The 17,176-nt window shown below is 32.1% G+C and overlaps 4 protein-coding genes across 4 annotated transcripts; 2 read left to right on the top strand and 2 right to left on the bottom strand.

The window, feature by feature from the left end:
* Positions 1 to 224: 224 nt before the first annotated feature.
* LOC106111299 (carbonyl reductase [NADPH] 1-like) lies at positions 225 to 1,671 on the top strand. The gene is made up of 2 exons (XM_013293324.1): positions 225 to 929; positions 1,247 to 1,671. Exons 1-2 carry the CDS (start codon positions 296 to 298, stop codon positions 1,438 to 1,440), a joined length of 828 nt encoding a protein of 275 aa, XP_013148778.1. The 5' UTR covers positions 225 to 295; the 3' UTR covers positions 1,441 to 1,671.
* A 191-nt stretch (positions 1,672 to 1,862) lies between these two features.
* Positions 1,863 to 2,646, bottom strand: LOC106111300 (UPF0428 protein CXorf56 homolog). Its single transcript, XM_013293325.1, has one exon. The coding sequence runs from the start codon at positions 2,526 to 2,528 to the stop codon at positions 1,878 to 1,880; it is 651 nt and encodes a 216-aa protein (XP_013148779.1). The 5' UTR covers positions 2,529 to 2,646; the 3' UTR covers positions 1,863 to 1,877.
* A 244-nt stretch (positions 2,647 to 2,890) lies between these two features.
* LOC106111448 (mitochondrial import receptor subunit TOM40 homolog) lies at positions 2,891 to 9,223 on the top strand. The gene is made up of 8 exons (XM_013293552.1): positions 2,891 to 3,132; positions 3,628 to 3,695; positions 4,194 to 4,385; positions 5,076 to 5,207; positions 6,000 to 6,111; positions 6,552 to 6,628; positions 7,039 to 7,135; positions 7,518 to 9,223. The coding sequence occupies exons 1-8, from the start codon at positions 3,003 to 3,005 to the stop codon at positions 7,655 to 7,657; spliced, it is 948 nt and encodes a 315-aa protein (XP_013149006.1). The 5' UTR covers positions 2,891 to 3,002; the 3' UTR covers positions 7,658 to 9,223.
* A 441-nt stretch (positions 9,224 to 9,664) lies between these two features.
* On the bottom strand, positions 9,665 to 17,050 carry LOC106111362 (ubiquitin-conjugating enzyme E2 H). The gene is made up of 5 exons (XM_013293410.1): positions 16,852 to 17,050; positions 15,020 to 15,096; positions 14,400 to 14,567; positions 13,290 to 13,418; positions 9,665 to 13,075 (listed from the first exon to the last, which is right to left on the bottom strand). The coding sequence occupies exons 1-5, from the start codon at positions 16,902 to 16,904 to the stop codon at positions 12,909 to 12,911; spliced, it is 594 nt and encodes a 197-aa protein (XP_013148864.1). The 5' UTR covers positions 16,905 to 17,050; the 3' UTR covers positions 9,665 to 12,908.
* Between the last annotated feature and the right edge of the window lie 126 nt (positions 17,051 to 17,176).

Here is a 17,176-nt window from a genome sequence, read left to right as displayed (position 1 = left end):
GAAAATTCTTATAACTTAATGTGTTATTTAACGACTGTTAAACTAGCTACCGTTTTGGACTTATGTCAGGTACAAAAAGGGTTGTATTTAATAACTTTTAAAAGACGCAATATTAGGTGGATTTATAGCCGTCTAATTTTAAATAAGAGAATTTCAAGCAAATTACCATTAAAATTATACTTTAAGCTAAATCAACTTCTGTATGTGGTAACATCAATTTTTTTTTAGCTGTCATTGTGTATAAAACCTTTAAATTTCGCGTCTATTGTGATATTTAGTTAATTTTATCGTTACAATGGCGAGTAAAGTAGCAGTAGTAACTGGTGGAAACAAAGGTATTGGATTTGCGATTGTTCGTGGCCTTTGCAAGCGTTTCGAAGGTGTTGTATATTTAACTTCAAGAGACGAGGAACGGGGCAAAAGAGCAGTAGCTGAATTAAACAAAGAAGGTTTAAGTCCGCTTTACCACAAATTGGATATAACTGTGAAGGAAAGTGTTGAAGTTTTCAGGGATTATATGAAACAAAAATACGGAGGTATCGATGTTCTGGTTAATAACGCTGCTATAGCTTTCAAAGTTAACGCCAAAGAGCCAGTAGCTGTCCAAGCAGCGGAAACTTTGAGAGTCAATTATTTCTCTGTTCTTTCTACATGTGAAATATTATTTCCTGTACTTAAAAACGGCGCTAGAGTTGTTAATGTTTCGAGTTCCTGTGGTCAATTAAGTCACATAAAGAGCGAGAGTTTGAGAAATCGGTTGAAAGACCCTAGGCTGACTGTTCCCGAACTTTCTGAACTGATGTACCAGTATATTGAGGATGCTAAACAGGGAATTCATTCTAATAAATGGGGAAACTCCTCATATGTGGTGTCTAAAGTTGGCTTGACTGCATTGACAATGATTCAACAACGTCAACTCAATGACAGAGGTAAGATTATAGTAAAGAATTGAAGTTTATATAAATTATAAAACAGTTGTTGAGTTAAAACAGACTCATGTTGTAAGTTCATTTTAGTAGTAGGTGACAAACAAGCGAGAGGCCACCATAATTTGCAAAAAATAACCAAGTCATTGCAGCTGCTGTCCATACAAATTTGCTTTTTCTAAAGAGTTTCTAACCTTCAAAATGAGGACATCTACTCTATCTATGCATCTATTAAATCCACTTACCCATCCCATATCTTTGAAAAGGGTACAAACAGAATTAAAAATTTCAAATTTTCTCTACTATTTCTTAATTTTCAGATATAAAAGTTAATGCAGTGCATCCAGGTTATGTAGACACAGATATGACATCACATAGAGGCCACCTGACTATAGATGAAGGTGCAGTAGCACCATTATTCCTAGCTCTGGATGCCGATGACTCAGTCCGCGGGCAGTATGTGTGGTGTGACAAGAGGATTGTTAACTGGGATGGACAGAGGCTTAAAGATTAAATCATTTATGTTAATGTTCTCTAGGTCTACAATGGTTAAAAATATATCCTAGACTTAAAAATGTGATAATTGTATATAATGCATTTTGATTGCACAATCATGTTGTAATATTGTAAGTTTAAAGTATGTTCAAGAATGTTCTAGAATTTATTATCAGCATGAGATAAAAGATTATATTTTGTTAACTTAATTGTATTATTATTTACTAAATATACTGAAGTGAAAAATCTACCATTTTGTTAACAATTTATTTCAAAGTTCTATTTAACATAATTGTTATATTTTATACCAGTGTTGCTATAGTTTAGATATTTGAAAGCTCTTGTATTTGTATGAATCTGCCTAGAACACAATTTTTAGATATAGGGGGAACAGCAGGATATTTGAAAAGAACTATACCAGAGTTGAATAAAAAAAATAAGAATACTGTTAATAATTTATTTATCAATTAATGTTCCTCTAACTCTCTTCTCTGTACTACTACTAGCTGGTGTCTCTGCCTGTCTTTTATTCATTCCCTTCCTTTCTAATTGTTTTTCAATGATTCTCGCATTATTTGCATAACTGTCTGCCACTTCTCTGGCCTCAATCTCATCCTCTTCCTCATCAATAGTAGAGACAGTGACTGAACTGAACTTGCCCATGTTCTTAGTATGTTTGGTTACCATAATCTTTTTAGGTTGAGCTAATGCAACTTGTTTGTAAATATCTGTCATAGTACCTTCACCTGCTGATGAAACTAAAGCCTCATGCATGATAAATACGACGTTGCTGTCTTGATTATGTTTGTAATAGATCGGAATTCCACATTTCTTGCATTTTAATCTGTACTGCCTTTCAATACCTTTCTCACGCTTCAGATATACCGTTTCGTCAGGATCGGCAGTGATTTTATGTGCGTGTTTTGAACCATCTATAACTCTGGCTTCGTCAGTTGGACGTAATGGTAATCTGTCTATCGTGCAGTCCAAAATAAGAGACATTTGGCCACAAAGGCAGTAGTATATGTGCAAAGGTTTTGCTTCATTGTATTCTTCCTGGTCCTTCGTGTCCGAACAGACTATACTTCGCGATACCACTTTAGGCATTATTATGAGTTGTAAACTTTTAAATCTTGAATAATGTTAAGGTATGCGTTCTGTTTTAATAATTATGCGGGGAATTTAGTTTGGAAAACAGACCGTAGAATCTTGAATGACATTGATGTTAATTGGTAGAGTTGCCGTAAGTGATAAATGTTTTTAGTTATTCCATTTTTTATATTAATCAGTACAAAATTATGAACTTTGTGTTTAATAATTCAATTTACGTTTGTGCCTTAAACTTATAATCTTGCATTTTTTGAGACGCGCTTTCATAATTTACGATGATAAAATTAAAAAGCAAGATTCTCAAAGTTCATCTCACACGAAATGTGGTAAATCGGAACGTAATATTGTAACCTAATGTCAACTTCACATCGATTGTCTTTTATTCAACCATTTCAACCGATTTGTATTTTACTGCACATGTGCATCGATTTCTTATTCTTTTAGCTAAAGTAATACAAATCCGTCGATAAAATGGGAGCCATAGCGAGCAGATACCGTGTTTCCAACGCCGGGCTAACACCCACTGATCAAGTAAACATAGAAAATGAAACCAAACGTGAGAACCCTGGAACTTTGGACGAATTGCATAAAAAAAGCAAAGGTAATCCATCAAGGACTTACAAAAATGATTTAATTTAATATCAAACTAATGTTAACATATTTGGAATGATTTTAATTCCATTATTCAGTCAGAAATTGATGCTATTACATTAGCGAAGGAATCGTTAAAAAGTTTGGTTATCTTGTGATGTAATATTACTTGAAACTATTGTGACCTCATTTTAGCATTATTTTGTGTTGATAAATATGAGATTTTATAAAACTTTAATTTTAATTGGAATCATACAAGTGACTAAGTAAAAATCTCTTATTTACATAAGATAAGACTGAGGTACACTTTAAGGTGGTTATATGTTAGATTTAATTTAGGTGTAGCCATAAAAGTAAACAAAACTTTTTACAAAATAAAGATAGTTGTTGTACTGTTTATTCAATTTTCTATAATATAATTTTACCACCTATAATGATACTGTAAGAGCATTTTTGTACAAACAATAAACTTGGCATATTTAATTATACAATTATACATTTTCAGAGGTGATGCCAGTCAACTTTGAAGGTGGTAAACTCATGGTAAACAAGGGCATATCAAATCATTTCCAGGTATGTTCAATTTTAACACATTAAGGGAATTATGAAAATGTTGGCTCAAGGGTTTAAGCACTTGACTTGTATGAGTCCATGGTTTGAATCTTGCTACATCCCAATATGACTTGTATTTTTTATATACATAAGTTACCTAAAGTTTACACTTATCTATCACTTATTACTTTTTAATTCTTAGAACATTTCTTCAATGTTTTCTAGTATAGTAGAACCTTGATAAGTTGAAGTCCAATTGAAAAACAAAATATTTTAAGTTATAGAGGTTTTAAGTTATCAAGAGTCTATATTATAGAGGTTTTGGGCTCTGATGGGAAGGGAACATATTATTTTTTGAAGTTATAGAGGTTTTTATGTTACCAAGGTTTGAGTTATCAAGGTACTACTGTATATCCACATAAACAAACATACTCGATGAATATTCATCTGCAAGATTTAGTCAAGCTTTTTTTAATTAAGGGTATATTTCGTTTAATTATAATTTACTATAACTTTCAGATGGCACATACTCTTACGATGAATTCAGCACAGAATGGTTACAAGTTGAGTGCGACATATATTGGTACGAAGCAGATCTCACCGACTGAAGCGTACCCAGTGGTGCTGGGAGACGTAGACCCATCAGGCAACTTTAACTTTAACTTGATCCACCAACTCACTAATGAGATAAGAGTGAAGGGTGCGGCACAGGTAAGCTTTATATCTAACATTTTGGGAATTAAAAAAACATAAATGTTTGCCGATGATTTTTTCTAGACTACTAGTTTAGGAGATTGAAAACAAACATACATCCATCCTAACTTTCATATTTATTATATTAGTAAGATAACTCAAGATCTTAATTGAATAGTCCATTTAATGTCTCTAACAATATAGTTTTTCTGTACCATATAAAAATCTATACTATACTTATTATAATAATGCGTAAACACACACTTCTTTGTTGCCTAAGATGTCAGCAATTACAGCATATTTGAATAATTCTCTTTGTAATAAAAAGTCCTACACTTACCTTACGCTTTAGGCTATATTTTTTCACTACATTAAACATAGGGGGTTAATATTTTGGATAAAAACCCTAATGTGGGAAAGAGACCATAAGTTGTTGCCAACATCAAGCAAGCAAAATTGCCATAGTAAAGTAATTGGTATTTTGACATTTGCAATTAATTATTTGACACATGTAAACAATAAAATAAAATTTTCATAATCTTGTGAGGATGAAGTCGCAGGGGAACAGCTAGTGTTAAAATATTTACTGAGAGAATTAAAAAATGAAATTCCAGAATCAAAAATATTTTTTTTCAACAGTAGTTTATAAATGTCTACAAAATAAAGTTTTTTTTTAACATTTCTGAACAATCTTTACCTTTTTTACAGGTGCAGGAATGCAAGCTGACAGCAACGCAGGGTACTGTAGAGTACAAGGGTTCGGACTACACGCTGGCCATGGCTATGGGCAAGCCTGACTTCAGTGATAAGTCCAGCGTCTTTGTGGGACATTACTTACAAGTATGTTCTTTACTAGCCGTTGCTCGCGACGTCGTCCGAGTGGAATTTATCTATACTATTATAATAAAGCGTAAACACACATTTCTTTGTTGCCTAAGATGTCACCAATTACAGCATATTTTTGAATAACTCTTTTTTTTTAATAAAATGCCGTACACATACGTCACGCTTTAGTCTATATATTTTTACGCTATTAAACTTAGGGGTTAAATATTTTGGATAAAAACCCTAATGTGGGAAAGAGACCATGAGTTGCTGCCAACATCAAGAAAGTGAGATTGCCAAGGTTTGTCATGTCATGTCATTTTGATATTTGCTATTAATAATTTGACATACATATGTCAAATTAATTATTAAATAAAATTTTAACGTTTATGTAAACGTTAAAATTTTATTTTGACGTTTACATAAACGTTAAAATAAAATTTTCATAATTTCATGCGGATGAAGCCGGCACGGGAACAGCTAGTGATTAATTAAAAAAAAGTCATGGCTTATTTTCTCACTGATATCATAGCTTTTTATTGATTTAAGGTTTTTGTCTTTATAATATTAGTATGGAAGAGGAAAGATTTGTATTTATGTGTGATATTGGGCCGATTTTAAAAAATTATTCACGATTAGAAAGGTAATTTATTTATAAGTAACATAGGTTATATTTTTTGTTACTTTTTTAATATAATGGAAACGGACGAAGTCGCGAGCAACAGCTAGTTATGATAGTAGTATAGAAAGTATTACATAGTTTAATGTTTCAGTGATTGCCTTGATAATAAGTTTTGTGTATTTTAGTCGGTAACAAAGCGTGTGGCGCTGGGCGCAGAGCTTGTATACCAGTCAGGGGCGAGGATCATGGGCGGGGAGATCGCCATCGCCTCTGCAGCGGCACGGTACACTATGGATGGTAAGGAAATACATATTTTTTATCGACAGAGTAATGTTTTTTATATATGTAAGTTTTTATGTAATAGTTTGTTTGTAAATTATATTATAATGGATTACGACATTAACTACAGAATTATGAGGAATGAGGTGTCATTTGATTTTTCTTCTCGGTATGTCAAGATACATGTATTACATTGGTGCAAAATAAGTAAATAAGTGGAGTTCAAATTACACTTGTTAAGTTGTTTTATTGCTTAATATATTTGTGATGTTTTTCAATTTAAATATTTAAAATAACATTTTAGATTATTCAATTCAAATTTTAAAATCTTTGTTTTATAACACGTCCCATAGATGGCGTTGTTTCATCTATTGGAACCCGTCAGTCGGTTTAATGTTATAGTTTTATTTGCTTTGCTTGTATAAATAAAAAAAATACAAAATAAATATTTCTAACAGATTCGGAAGTGTCTGCTACTTTGGGTGCAGCTGGATTCCACATTTGTTATTTCAAACAGGCCAGCGAACAGTTGCAAGTAAGTACCTATTTCACAGTCTACAACAGTCACAATTTAGTATTCCAAGTTTATTTAAGCTTTGATTAAGCTAGTTTTTAAGATTTAAATGTTTAATAGTTTAACAACTCACACCCCTAATCTAAAGAGGTAGGCAGAGACCATTTAACTTTTTTTTTATTTAATACCTCTCTAACTTCTATATCGAAAATAGATGTTAGGTGCTCTTAAAATCTTTCTTGAGTATTTCATTAAAGAAATGCACAATATATTTAATTTGATTTTTATGACAAACGCATTTTATTAATTTAGTTAGCTAACAGACACAAATCTTTTCGACGATGTTAAAAAAAATTATTTGGAAGCTTTGTCTTCTTGGTATTTATAATATTAGTGTGATTTGTTTTAAATATTGTTTATTTTGTGCACAGATTGTAGCAGAAATGGACACATCGTTCCGCGGCATGGAGTCTGTGGGCACGATAGGCTACCAGGTCACGGTGCCTAAAGCTGATCTAGTATTTAGAGGTTAGTGTCAAAATATACTTGATTTTTAATATTAATTAGCCTGTTTTTCATTGTTAAAACTTTAAATCAAGATTATTGTTTTCTAATTTTCTTTGAAAAGCTGGAAAGAAAAGCTTTTACAAATTTTATTGGCGTGTTTTCTGTTTTTTTTTTAAATAGATATTTTGGAGTAATTTTTATTAAGTGTACAAAATTATGACATCCTTATGCCTTTAGACTTAGACTTTTTGTATATGTCATATGAAGCTGATTGAATCCTTACAAATGATCAACTCAATGGGTAACACTAGACTTTTATATTCAACTAGCTTACGGCTGCGGCTGCATGCATTAATAATATTAATAAGATTGCTTCTGATTTTTAATTAATTTCCAATTCTAGGTATGGTAGACTCGAATTGGAACATTGGTGCGGTTTTAGAGAAGAAATTGCAGCCACTGCCGTTCAGCTTTGCGCTGTCGGGTATGGCCAACCAGGCCAAACAGCAGTTCAAGTTTGGTTGTGGCTTGATCATCGGATAGTGTTAGTGCAGTGTCAGTGACGGTACAGTGAACCCAAAGTTTTCGTTTCCAAGATAACACAAAAGGTTTAGGTGTTATTTTAAGTTTTAATTGTCTATCGGAATATCGAAGCAATCGGTTAACATTCAGGTCAGTAAATTCTATATTTTTGACAATCTCTGACTACTTGTTTTCTAGATTCAATATGTTTTAAATTTCGGCTGGTTTTATATATTTTGTACTGTTATTACATTAAAGTATATAACATATGTATGAAATGATATCTGACATCCAAAGCCCATAGACAAAGTATTATTTGATGAATATTTCAAGTTGAATCAATAAAAAAACATACAGAGGAATTGAGTGTTTCTTTTTGTCAAAAATCTATCAGAAAGCAGAATAAAAATGTGACAAGCATGTAATTGAACATTATCGGCAATATCATCCAATATGCAATTGCTTATTGAAATATATATAGTTACAAATGGGCACTAGTCTATTAAAAAAAAAGTTAATCCTTGTACTGTAGCTGTATTATGTCTTTGCCATTTTTCTATGGGTTATGTTACTTTCTGACAGAATGATGATAGTCTAACCAGATATTCTAGCACTATACTTTGTCGAGGGCAGTAAGTTGGCGTCCCCAGATCTAAGGGAGGTAGATTGGTAAAGGGGGACTGCCAACCCCATGTACAATCACTAAACTAGTGTTATGTAATTTTGCAATTCGAATATTGTATGTATGTATTGCAGTGTTTGTGATTTTTGAATTGCCATTTCTTGAGTTTGTTTAATCAACTCATTTGATGCATACATCATGATGTAAACTTTATATTATCTGGTTTGTTTTCATATATTTTCACGATTAAATCAATTTTACACAGTTAAATGCAAAAACTGCTATTTATTTATATTAAACCAACAAGATAAAGCTAAGCTTGCCTAATGGTAATACTAAATTGTAATTTTTCAACTCTGCTATAAAATTATATGTCATCTCGCACACTTATTAGAAAAACAAAGACAGCAATAATATACAACTGTCATAAGAATGGAATATCAAAGCCAGTGCAGTAGTGGTAATGCTTCAAATATTGGTACAAACACTAGATATTTTTGTATTTATAGGGTTAAAATAACACCAGAAAGCATTTAATATTGACCACTCTGTATTACTTTCTATGCATTTAAACATTTTCATTGTTAAATTTGTTTCTACTAACAGTTGTTTTAATCACAATAGAAAGTATTTTTGATATAGTAAGCATTTTATACTGAATATTGATATATGTTTAAATTGAATAGAAATAATCTTGTCAATTGCTCTATTTGTTTGTCTGTGGATGCAAATGCAAACAAAAACCTTTAATATGGGTATCATATATTTTATATTCAATTTCATTTATTCTCCATGTATGTAAAATATATTTTTTTTCATGACATTTTAATGCTGTCAATGTCATGAGTGGTCATTATGTTTTGACTTGCTTCCTTCCCGTATGATTGTAGATAGAAAATGGCGTTTTGTACATAGAGCCTGTTGTTAAAATGATTATTTTAAATAGAGTTATGTTAATAAATCAATTGTTGTTTTATTCCTTTTTTTCCTGACATTATCTTACTTTTAACTAACAACATGGCTTCCGTAAAAGATTTGGCTGCAGTTTTAGAACATGTTAGTTCTTCTTACAAATCAATATGTAGATAGAGAAGTGATCGGAGTATTCCTGAACATTAAAAAAGCCAGTATTGTTTCAAAACTTTTGTCGAAAAGGAAAGCATTGAGAGTCCGCAGTCATATCCACCGCTGATACCCGAATTATATTGAAGGTAGGAAACCATACATCCGAGAAAATGTCCTAATTTAAACAATCAAATCCTTTTTTTTATTATTATTAACAAAATGCAAAAAATTATGTGAACAAATGTTTGTTAGAAGGGATCTCCAGAACTCAATTTGATAAATTGTTTAATTCCGTCGATAATATCGCTTGTAAATGTTAGTTTCAAATAAAACAACAAACAGTTTAAAATAACGTAAGTTTATTACATGTAATGAAATAAAAAATAATCTATAAACCTTTATTCTGTTATATTCATACAATGGATGCCAAAATTATCGGCGTACAATGTTTCGATAAACTCAGTTGCCACAGACAATAGTGAGGTATTACAAATGTTGCCAGGTTTCGTCAATGAAGATAAAAACAAAGTACAAACTTATGTGAACTATATCGGTATTAACTTTTAAATCATATTAAAACTTATTGTCTCATGATCTATTATTTTTATCTTTCAAACTTGATTCAATTTTTCGTATCACACTAAAAATACCGACAAACAATTTCTCGACCTAAAACCATTTCTGTGAATACCTTTTGCAGGCATTCGATAACACATCGATTTTAAACACTAACATCTGTGCAATCAGATAAAAAGCTGGGTGGACATGTGTAAGTTCATGAAAACTACCAAATATAAAATTAACTACGAAATAAGTTACCTGTCAACCCAACTTTCCGTACAAACTAAGAATTTAACTTGTTATCTCCTAATACCAAAATATATTATTATGGCTTGAGTTATCATTTTGAAGATACATTATATATGTTTTTTTTTAATATTATTTTTTTTTTCATATTATATCTATACGTAACCTAGACTTAATATAAAGACGATTGCAACACTTTTAGGTTGGCAACATGTCATTTTTAGAGATCTATTTCGTTTATTTTGAGATGTTCTTTAAGACATTTTGATAAAATTGATTTTTTTATTTACTCTTTGATAATTACACTTGAAAAATCGAAGTTATACGTTAATCAGTTTGATATTTAGGAAATACACGATAATTTTTGGCAGCTTTTCGAAAAATGAATCATGTACATTGTTTTTTATGTTATTTGCCAAAAAGAACATGCCAAAACTGGCCAAAGGTAATCTGGCAGTACTAAGGATCGCCATCACCGAAGAAAATGCTAGTTTATTTGGTTGTCAGCGAACATTGCGCGGGAAAATGTTATTGTGTAGTGCAATGTTTGCGCGTTAGCCGTAAGAGGTAGCCTCGTTAGTCAGTAGTCGCATCTTCAAGTAATCAGAAGATGGACTACTGGCGACTTTGAGTTATGACCGCAACTAGCTTAAAATCGATATAACTAATTTGTTGTTTTAATAGAAATTCATGCAATTAATACAAAAATAATGTTACAAATTGATTGTGCTAAGAAATAAAAAAAACATTCATAAGCAAAAGGGTCAACTACACTAAGTACAAAATGGTAGCATTAAAATTTCTCAACCTCGTTTCTAATCGACGTATTTTTCAATAGTAATCTTTTATAACAAGCATTCTATAACCATAGACAATTATTATCCTTTTAAATGACCTCGGTGCGACAGACTGAAAATAAATTTGAGTGTTGCCATCAACTAAAACAATCCTACCAAAAGTTTGTCAGAGGAAGATTGGACAAAACACAAAAGAATCATGACATCATTCGTTTAAAAATTATCTCTACTATAAAAAAATTAATTACCTATGAGATATAGTGATGACTGTAGTCCGCTTCGAGGGACGATAGATAAAGTTGGATTTATGCTATGGGGACAGACTGAAGATATTTACAAAGTGCTATCTCGCCCACTCCTGTATCCTCGCCAGTATTATATAACTTTAACTGTATATATACATATATATGCTCCACAGTGTCGACAAATACAAGGTTACATCATTATATACCTAGCACACAATTTAAAAAGGTAACTCAGTTCAATATAGTAGCGTGATTCGAAAAACTTTGAGGTAATTAATATGATTTATCTTATAAAATACGAACGTACTTGTACATTAAAAAATTGTTAATTTTGACAACCTGTATTATACTTAAATTTAGTGATTAAGCCAAAAATCCATCGAATAATTCATATTTATTTAAATTACTCCAAACCGTGAACACTCTTTCTAATATAATTCTAATCTTAAGCGTTAGATACACTATGCGACCGAAGACAAGCCATAGACAATTCATAACTTTTTAAACCAACCAATTCTTTGTATTTTTTTACGATCCAAAGAGTAAAGGCTCCAAAATTTCCACTTCATGTTCTCCTCAACAAATTTAATTACATATGAGCTTTCGATGCTAAACTAATTCTCTAAAATTGGCATTTTGTGGTCCATTAATATAAACTGTATCAGATTTACCACTGACTGACAGAACACGGCGTCAGATGTATACAGATTATATAAGTACTGGCTTTGAACACGATGCGCTATGTCCGTGAAAAGTTACGCAATGTTAATGGTATTCAAATGCAAAAAAACATGACATTTAAAAAAAAGACCAGAATTGACAAGACTTTCATATATGTATTAATTAGAAATGAAAACGGATAAATTGGAAGGAAACATAATTATTAAAATAAAGACTCATTGAATCAGAAACAATGAGATTTCATCGATGGATTTGATATGTTTTACTAAGAAATGTATCACAGTTGCATATAATAGCAATTGCGTAGCTTTTCACGAACAAAGCGGATTGTGTGTGCGGTCGCGGCAGTGTCCACTGATATAATAAAAATCTTAGTTAAACACTATTAAATTGGTGGCACACCTTTTATAGGAAGAGAGAAAAAAATAGCTTAGTATAGCTATGTTTAGTGACAAACCAACTTTTGCCGCAATTTCAAATTAAAATTGGTAGTTTTATAATTTTCAATGGCAACATTAAGAAATGTCCTTTTGACATTTAAGAAACCATTCGTTATGAGAAAACACTTCTTTTGATATATATATTTATGATTTAAATCCTTTCTTCAATAGATCTAGATTGTTTTGATATCTTAAAATAAAAATTGTTTAATTAAAAAAAACATTACTTCGTTATACCAATATTAAAACTATTAAAAACTACCAATTCTAAAAATTGCACAAAACCAACTTATACATTGCTTGCGATTCCACTAGAAAGCTATAAAACCAGTATTGCCATATCGCAGTCCGGTAGCACCACAACTCAAAATACCATAGATAATAACGAAATAATTTGAATTTAGAAGATAATTTAAAATTGCGACAAAGAAACTGAAATAAAAGAGCAGAACAGTAGCTTACCTATCTCTCTTCCCGGCGTGGCTGTGAACACCGCGACGGCTACACGGGGCGAGCGCGCGCGTGACGTGCCGGGCGCGCGTGACGTGCCGGACGCACGTGACGTGTCGGACGCGCGCGCCGTACCGGACGCGTGCGGGCAGCGGGCGGCTGACGTTATAACTCCATATCGTGCGCGGCGTCGTCGCTGAAGTCGCTCATAGAGCTCTCAGAGTCGCTGGAGTGCGCGCCGTTCATGTTGCCGGAGGCGGTCGCGCCGCCCATGCCAGTGATCGCGTCCTTCTCTAGGAGCGCCTCTTCTGTGGCAAATCTTCGCACGTAGTCTGAACCATACACATTTTTGTTTCAATTGTAGTAGAGACCAGAAAGTTAAGATGGTCAAATTGCCCATATAAAGTACATATACTTAATTTTGTTTCTCTTTCTCCACAAAGGACAATATCAAAGATAGCAATAATAAAACAAAGGCAACTGAATTCTCTGACTAGAGGCACACAAAACATCTTTAGATCAATAGAAATTTTAGTAAGTACTTACCAGAGACTTTCTTCTTGTACTCCTCAGGCTTATGCAGGTACATGGCGGCCGCGTCGCCGTTCAGCGGGTCGATGGGGTTGGGGTAGGTCAGCAGCTGCGGCAGGAACGACTCGAAGATGTTCGATAAATCTGAAACGTGCAAGACGACAGCTAAAACTTAGTAAATAGACATTTTTACTAGTATACTAAATCCGTTGAGGCATTTATATATCAAGTAATTTTTAATGGAGTCTGTTTCAATACAAATTTTCAATGTAAAGGTTATAAAATAACAAAGAAATTCAGTAAAATGTAATCGTTGCTGTTTATTTGCGATACTTTGAATGTGACGTTAGTTGTAAATCAATATCGAACTGGGTTACTTTATTATGAATGATGTGAACGCTTGCATTACAGGCCTACGTCATAATGTCTTTACGCTCCGCCTGGGATCGATTCCAAACATGTCAAATGAGATCGCAAAGTATCGTATTGTTTTTTGCAAACAAAAATCAAGCTCAACGTGGGATATTTAAAACGAAGTAGACACAAAAATCCTTTTATAATATCCAGTTTCATACAAAACTAATGTCTCATCAACGATATATCTTTGCATAGCAACACGTGCATCCTAAAGTATTCTTTGTGTTGTAACGCGTTGAAATCACATGAAACAAAGCTAAGTTTATACCGAATAAGTCACGTCTTGAAAACGTAATTATATATTGAGACTGCCGTTTCTTTTAATACAAACTATCATTTACATTTATCTTCAGAAATACGGTGAGCAGTGTATTTTTTTTCGAGATCTAAATTGGAAACAGTTCAATGTTCTCTGTCGAGTTATCCTATAATCGTAAGAGCCATAGTCGAACAATATTAAACAGAAGAACCTCGATAAGTTAAAATCCAAGGGAAACACAAAATATTTTAAGTTATAGAGGTTTTAAGTTATCAAGGGTCTATGTTGCAGAGGTTTTGGGCTTTGATGGGAAGGGAACATATTATTTTTTGAAGTTATAGAGGTTTTTAAGTTACCAAGGTTTGAGTTATCGAGGTTCTACTGTATTATGTATCTATTTAGAAGAGCATTAAAAATCAACATTTGGTCATATTTGTTAGAGAACTCACCGTATAGGGCTGTCCAGGCTTGATTGATGACGTCAAGACAAACAGTGCCCGACACCTCGTCTATGTTGGGATGGTACACTTTGTTCATAAAACCAATGGATGGAGATTTGAATGGATAGTGGTCGGGTAAGTGAACTCGCACGCGCCATACGCCGCCCTCGTACGGAGCTGGAACGTTAAGTATTGAATTTATCTGACTCGAAGGACCAAATATCAAAGTATTGTAGAACAAATTACTTTTTCATAATAAGTTCTTTTTAAATTTACAGAACAATCTAAATTGTATTTATAAATAAATTATTGAAGCTTTTTGGACACTGGCCTTCCATCAATCGGTGGACTTCTGCAACTTTAACAAAGGTCTATAGCTTTGAGACAAAGGACAATAAAAATTAAATTTATCAATCTTCCTGCTCAAAGAAGAGTAACATAAAAGAAACATCTTCCCAACCTTATCCTACTCACATAGTACTCCTAAGAAAGATCTTTCAGGTTAATCTATCTTCTGTCATCTCAGTCATCACTCCCTTCTTGATCACATCACCTTTCTAGACTTACCTCTACTGGTGTTACTTCATCCTCAATTATAAGGAGAAAAAGCAATAGGTATATTTACTTACTTCCTGGAGGTCCAAAGAATTTCACACAGAACTCGTTAAGTCCTCCAAGGATTGTAACTTCATGCTTACTCTCAATGCTATAAATTGACATTAAGGAAACCACATTTTTCCTTTTATAAAGACAACAAAAATAAACGCTAAACATCATTAATATGGCAAGATTTATTTCAAATAGGAAATGAGAATAGATCCAAGTATGTAACATTTTTGTTTTGGAGACAAACTGGCAAGTTGGTTTAACCAAATCTTAAGTAATTGCTTATAACAACAAGAAATTACAGCATTCTTTCATTATTAAATTAGAGGTTAATCCAAAAAACTGTATATAATATAAACAAGAATATATTACTAGGTAATAACATGTTTATTTTGGTCATATGAATAAATTCTTATTAGAAACTTTAAATGTGAATTATGATTGCATTTCTCAAAAACTGATAAAAAAAAGAAGTGGTAATTAATAATTTTAATTAAATTACAAAATAAAATATAATTTGGTTGTCCAAGTGCTAAACTTTATTTCCTTGTTTTCCCACACCAGTTCTAGATAATGGCCTCTTATCAAATCTTATCAGAACAGTTTGTTGGAGAACTATGTTATTTCTATAAACTTTTAGATATACAGACTTCCTAAATCTATAAATAAGAATATATGTTGTCTATTAATGTCTGTTCAATAAACTATCTCAAAGTTAGTGTCAATTTTAGTAATTTCCTCTTGTTGAATTTTTTTTTAATTGGTAAATTCAGATTTCTGTGTAAATATGAAAGTAATGTGATAAGAGAACTGCAGTTTTTATTTGTCTGTCTCATATTAATGTTTGATGAAATGTATTCAATAAAATTAATATTTAAATAAGTTATATAAAATAGTTTCGAGCATTGCTGTATCACAAAATTAGTTAATGAAGATTTATTATACAGATTCTGTTTGTTTAAATATCAACGCTTCAATTTTTTATTTGCATAGAGTATGAAGTTTTTGTAAATATCATTATGTGCTTAACAATAGCCACAAACATTATCTTATCTATAATTAATGAAACTATGACAGTGAAGTATGTAAATATGCCTATAAAAACATTTCACACTTAAATAAATAACTCATTAGTACTATCAATGTTTACTTCAATAAAATTATAATATACTGTTAAAAATAAATGAATTAAACCAGAACATCTACATTTAGTTGTTTACTGTCTTATGATGATTTGTATTTATATTTAGGGAATCTGTTTTGGATAGAAGCCAAATTCTCGATTACATTAGGTTTGAATTTGAATGATAAAGTTGATCTACCAAAAGCTATGTAGGTTTGAAGTCTTTGTTTAATGAAAGGCTCAATTTTAACACCTATATAAATTCTTTTCATTGTTCTTACACAATTTCTGTGTTAAATGCAATTATCATTAACACTAAACATAAATCGTGCGTGTTAAACCTTGTTGAATAGAAAAAACGCAATTGAGACCGTGGCCTACATTAAGATTACGAAATAATACAATCTATGGACGCGGAAGAGTACAACTTGCGAGAATGTACTCATGCGTATTTTCTATGCGATATATATAGATACGAAGTACCTAATAGATACACAAAGAATGAACACATCTCATGGCCCTTGGGACAGTTATAAGTGAGAATTAATCTCTTTACATTTGAACTTAATGATTAATTAATCAAAGCCTACATCTAACAAAAGTCTAGAGACAAATTCTATCGATTTTATATTATGTGGTGACAATCAGCTGATGGCCCTTCAAGCTACCTACTTATTTACATGGTGGCCCTAAGTGCAATAGGTGCTTTGTAACGAAGATAACAAAGGATACAGTTTGATGACATCTGTGTCCATACGACGTTTTCCAGCGCTCGGTGACGACATCTTCGTGATCTATTTCTAATAAATCACTATATCGAACACGAACACTAGCACAAAGTCACACTCGACGCAGCGAGACAAATATTTCGTGCACCAGCAGCAGTCAGAAAAATAACATTGTAGAAAAACAATGGACACGATCCATAGACTAAAATTTCGAAGATGATGTGTAATGAAAGTGGTGTTGTAAGATGCAGGAATTCCGATTCCTACCAATGTGTCTCATTTTAATCAACGCATGAAAAAAATTGTTTTCATAATTTTTAAAGCTTTGG

The sequence above is a fragment of the Papilio polytes genome, unplaced genomic scaffold (assembly GCF_000836215.1).
Source record: "Papilio polytes unplaced genomic scaffold, Ppol_1.0 DF824169.1, whole genome shotgun sequence".
Classification (NCBI taxonomy): domain Eukaryota; kingdom Metazoa; phylum Arthropoda; class Insecta; order Lepidoptera; family Papilionidae; genus Papilio; species Papilio polytes.
Note: the sequence above shows the minus strand (reverse complement) of the source record. Positions and strands in the feature narration are given on the sequence as shown.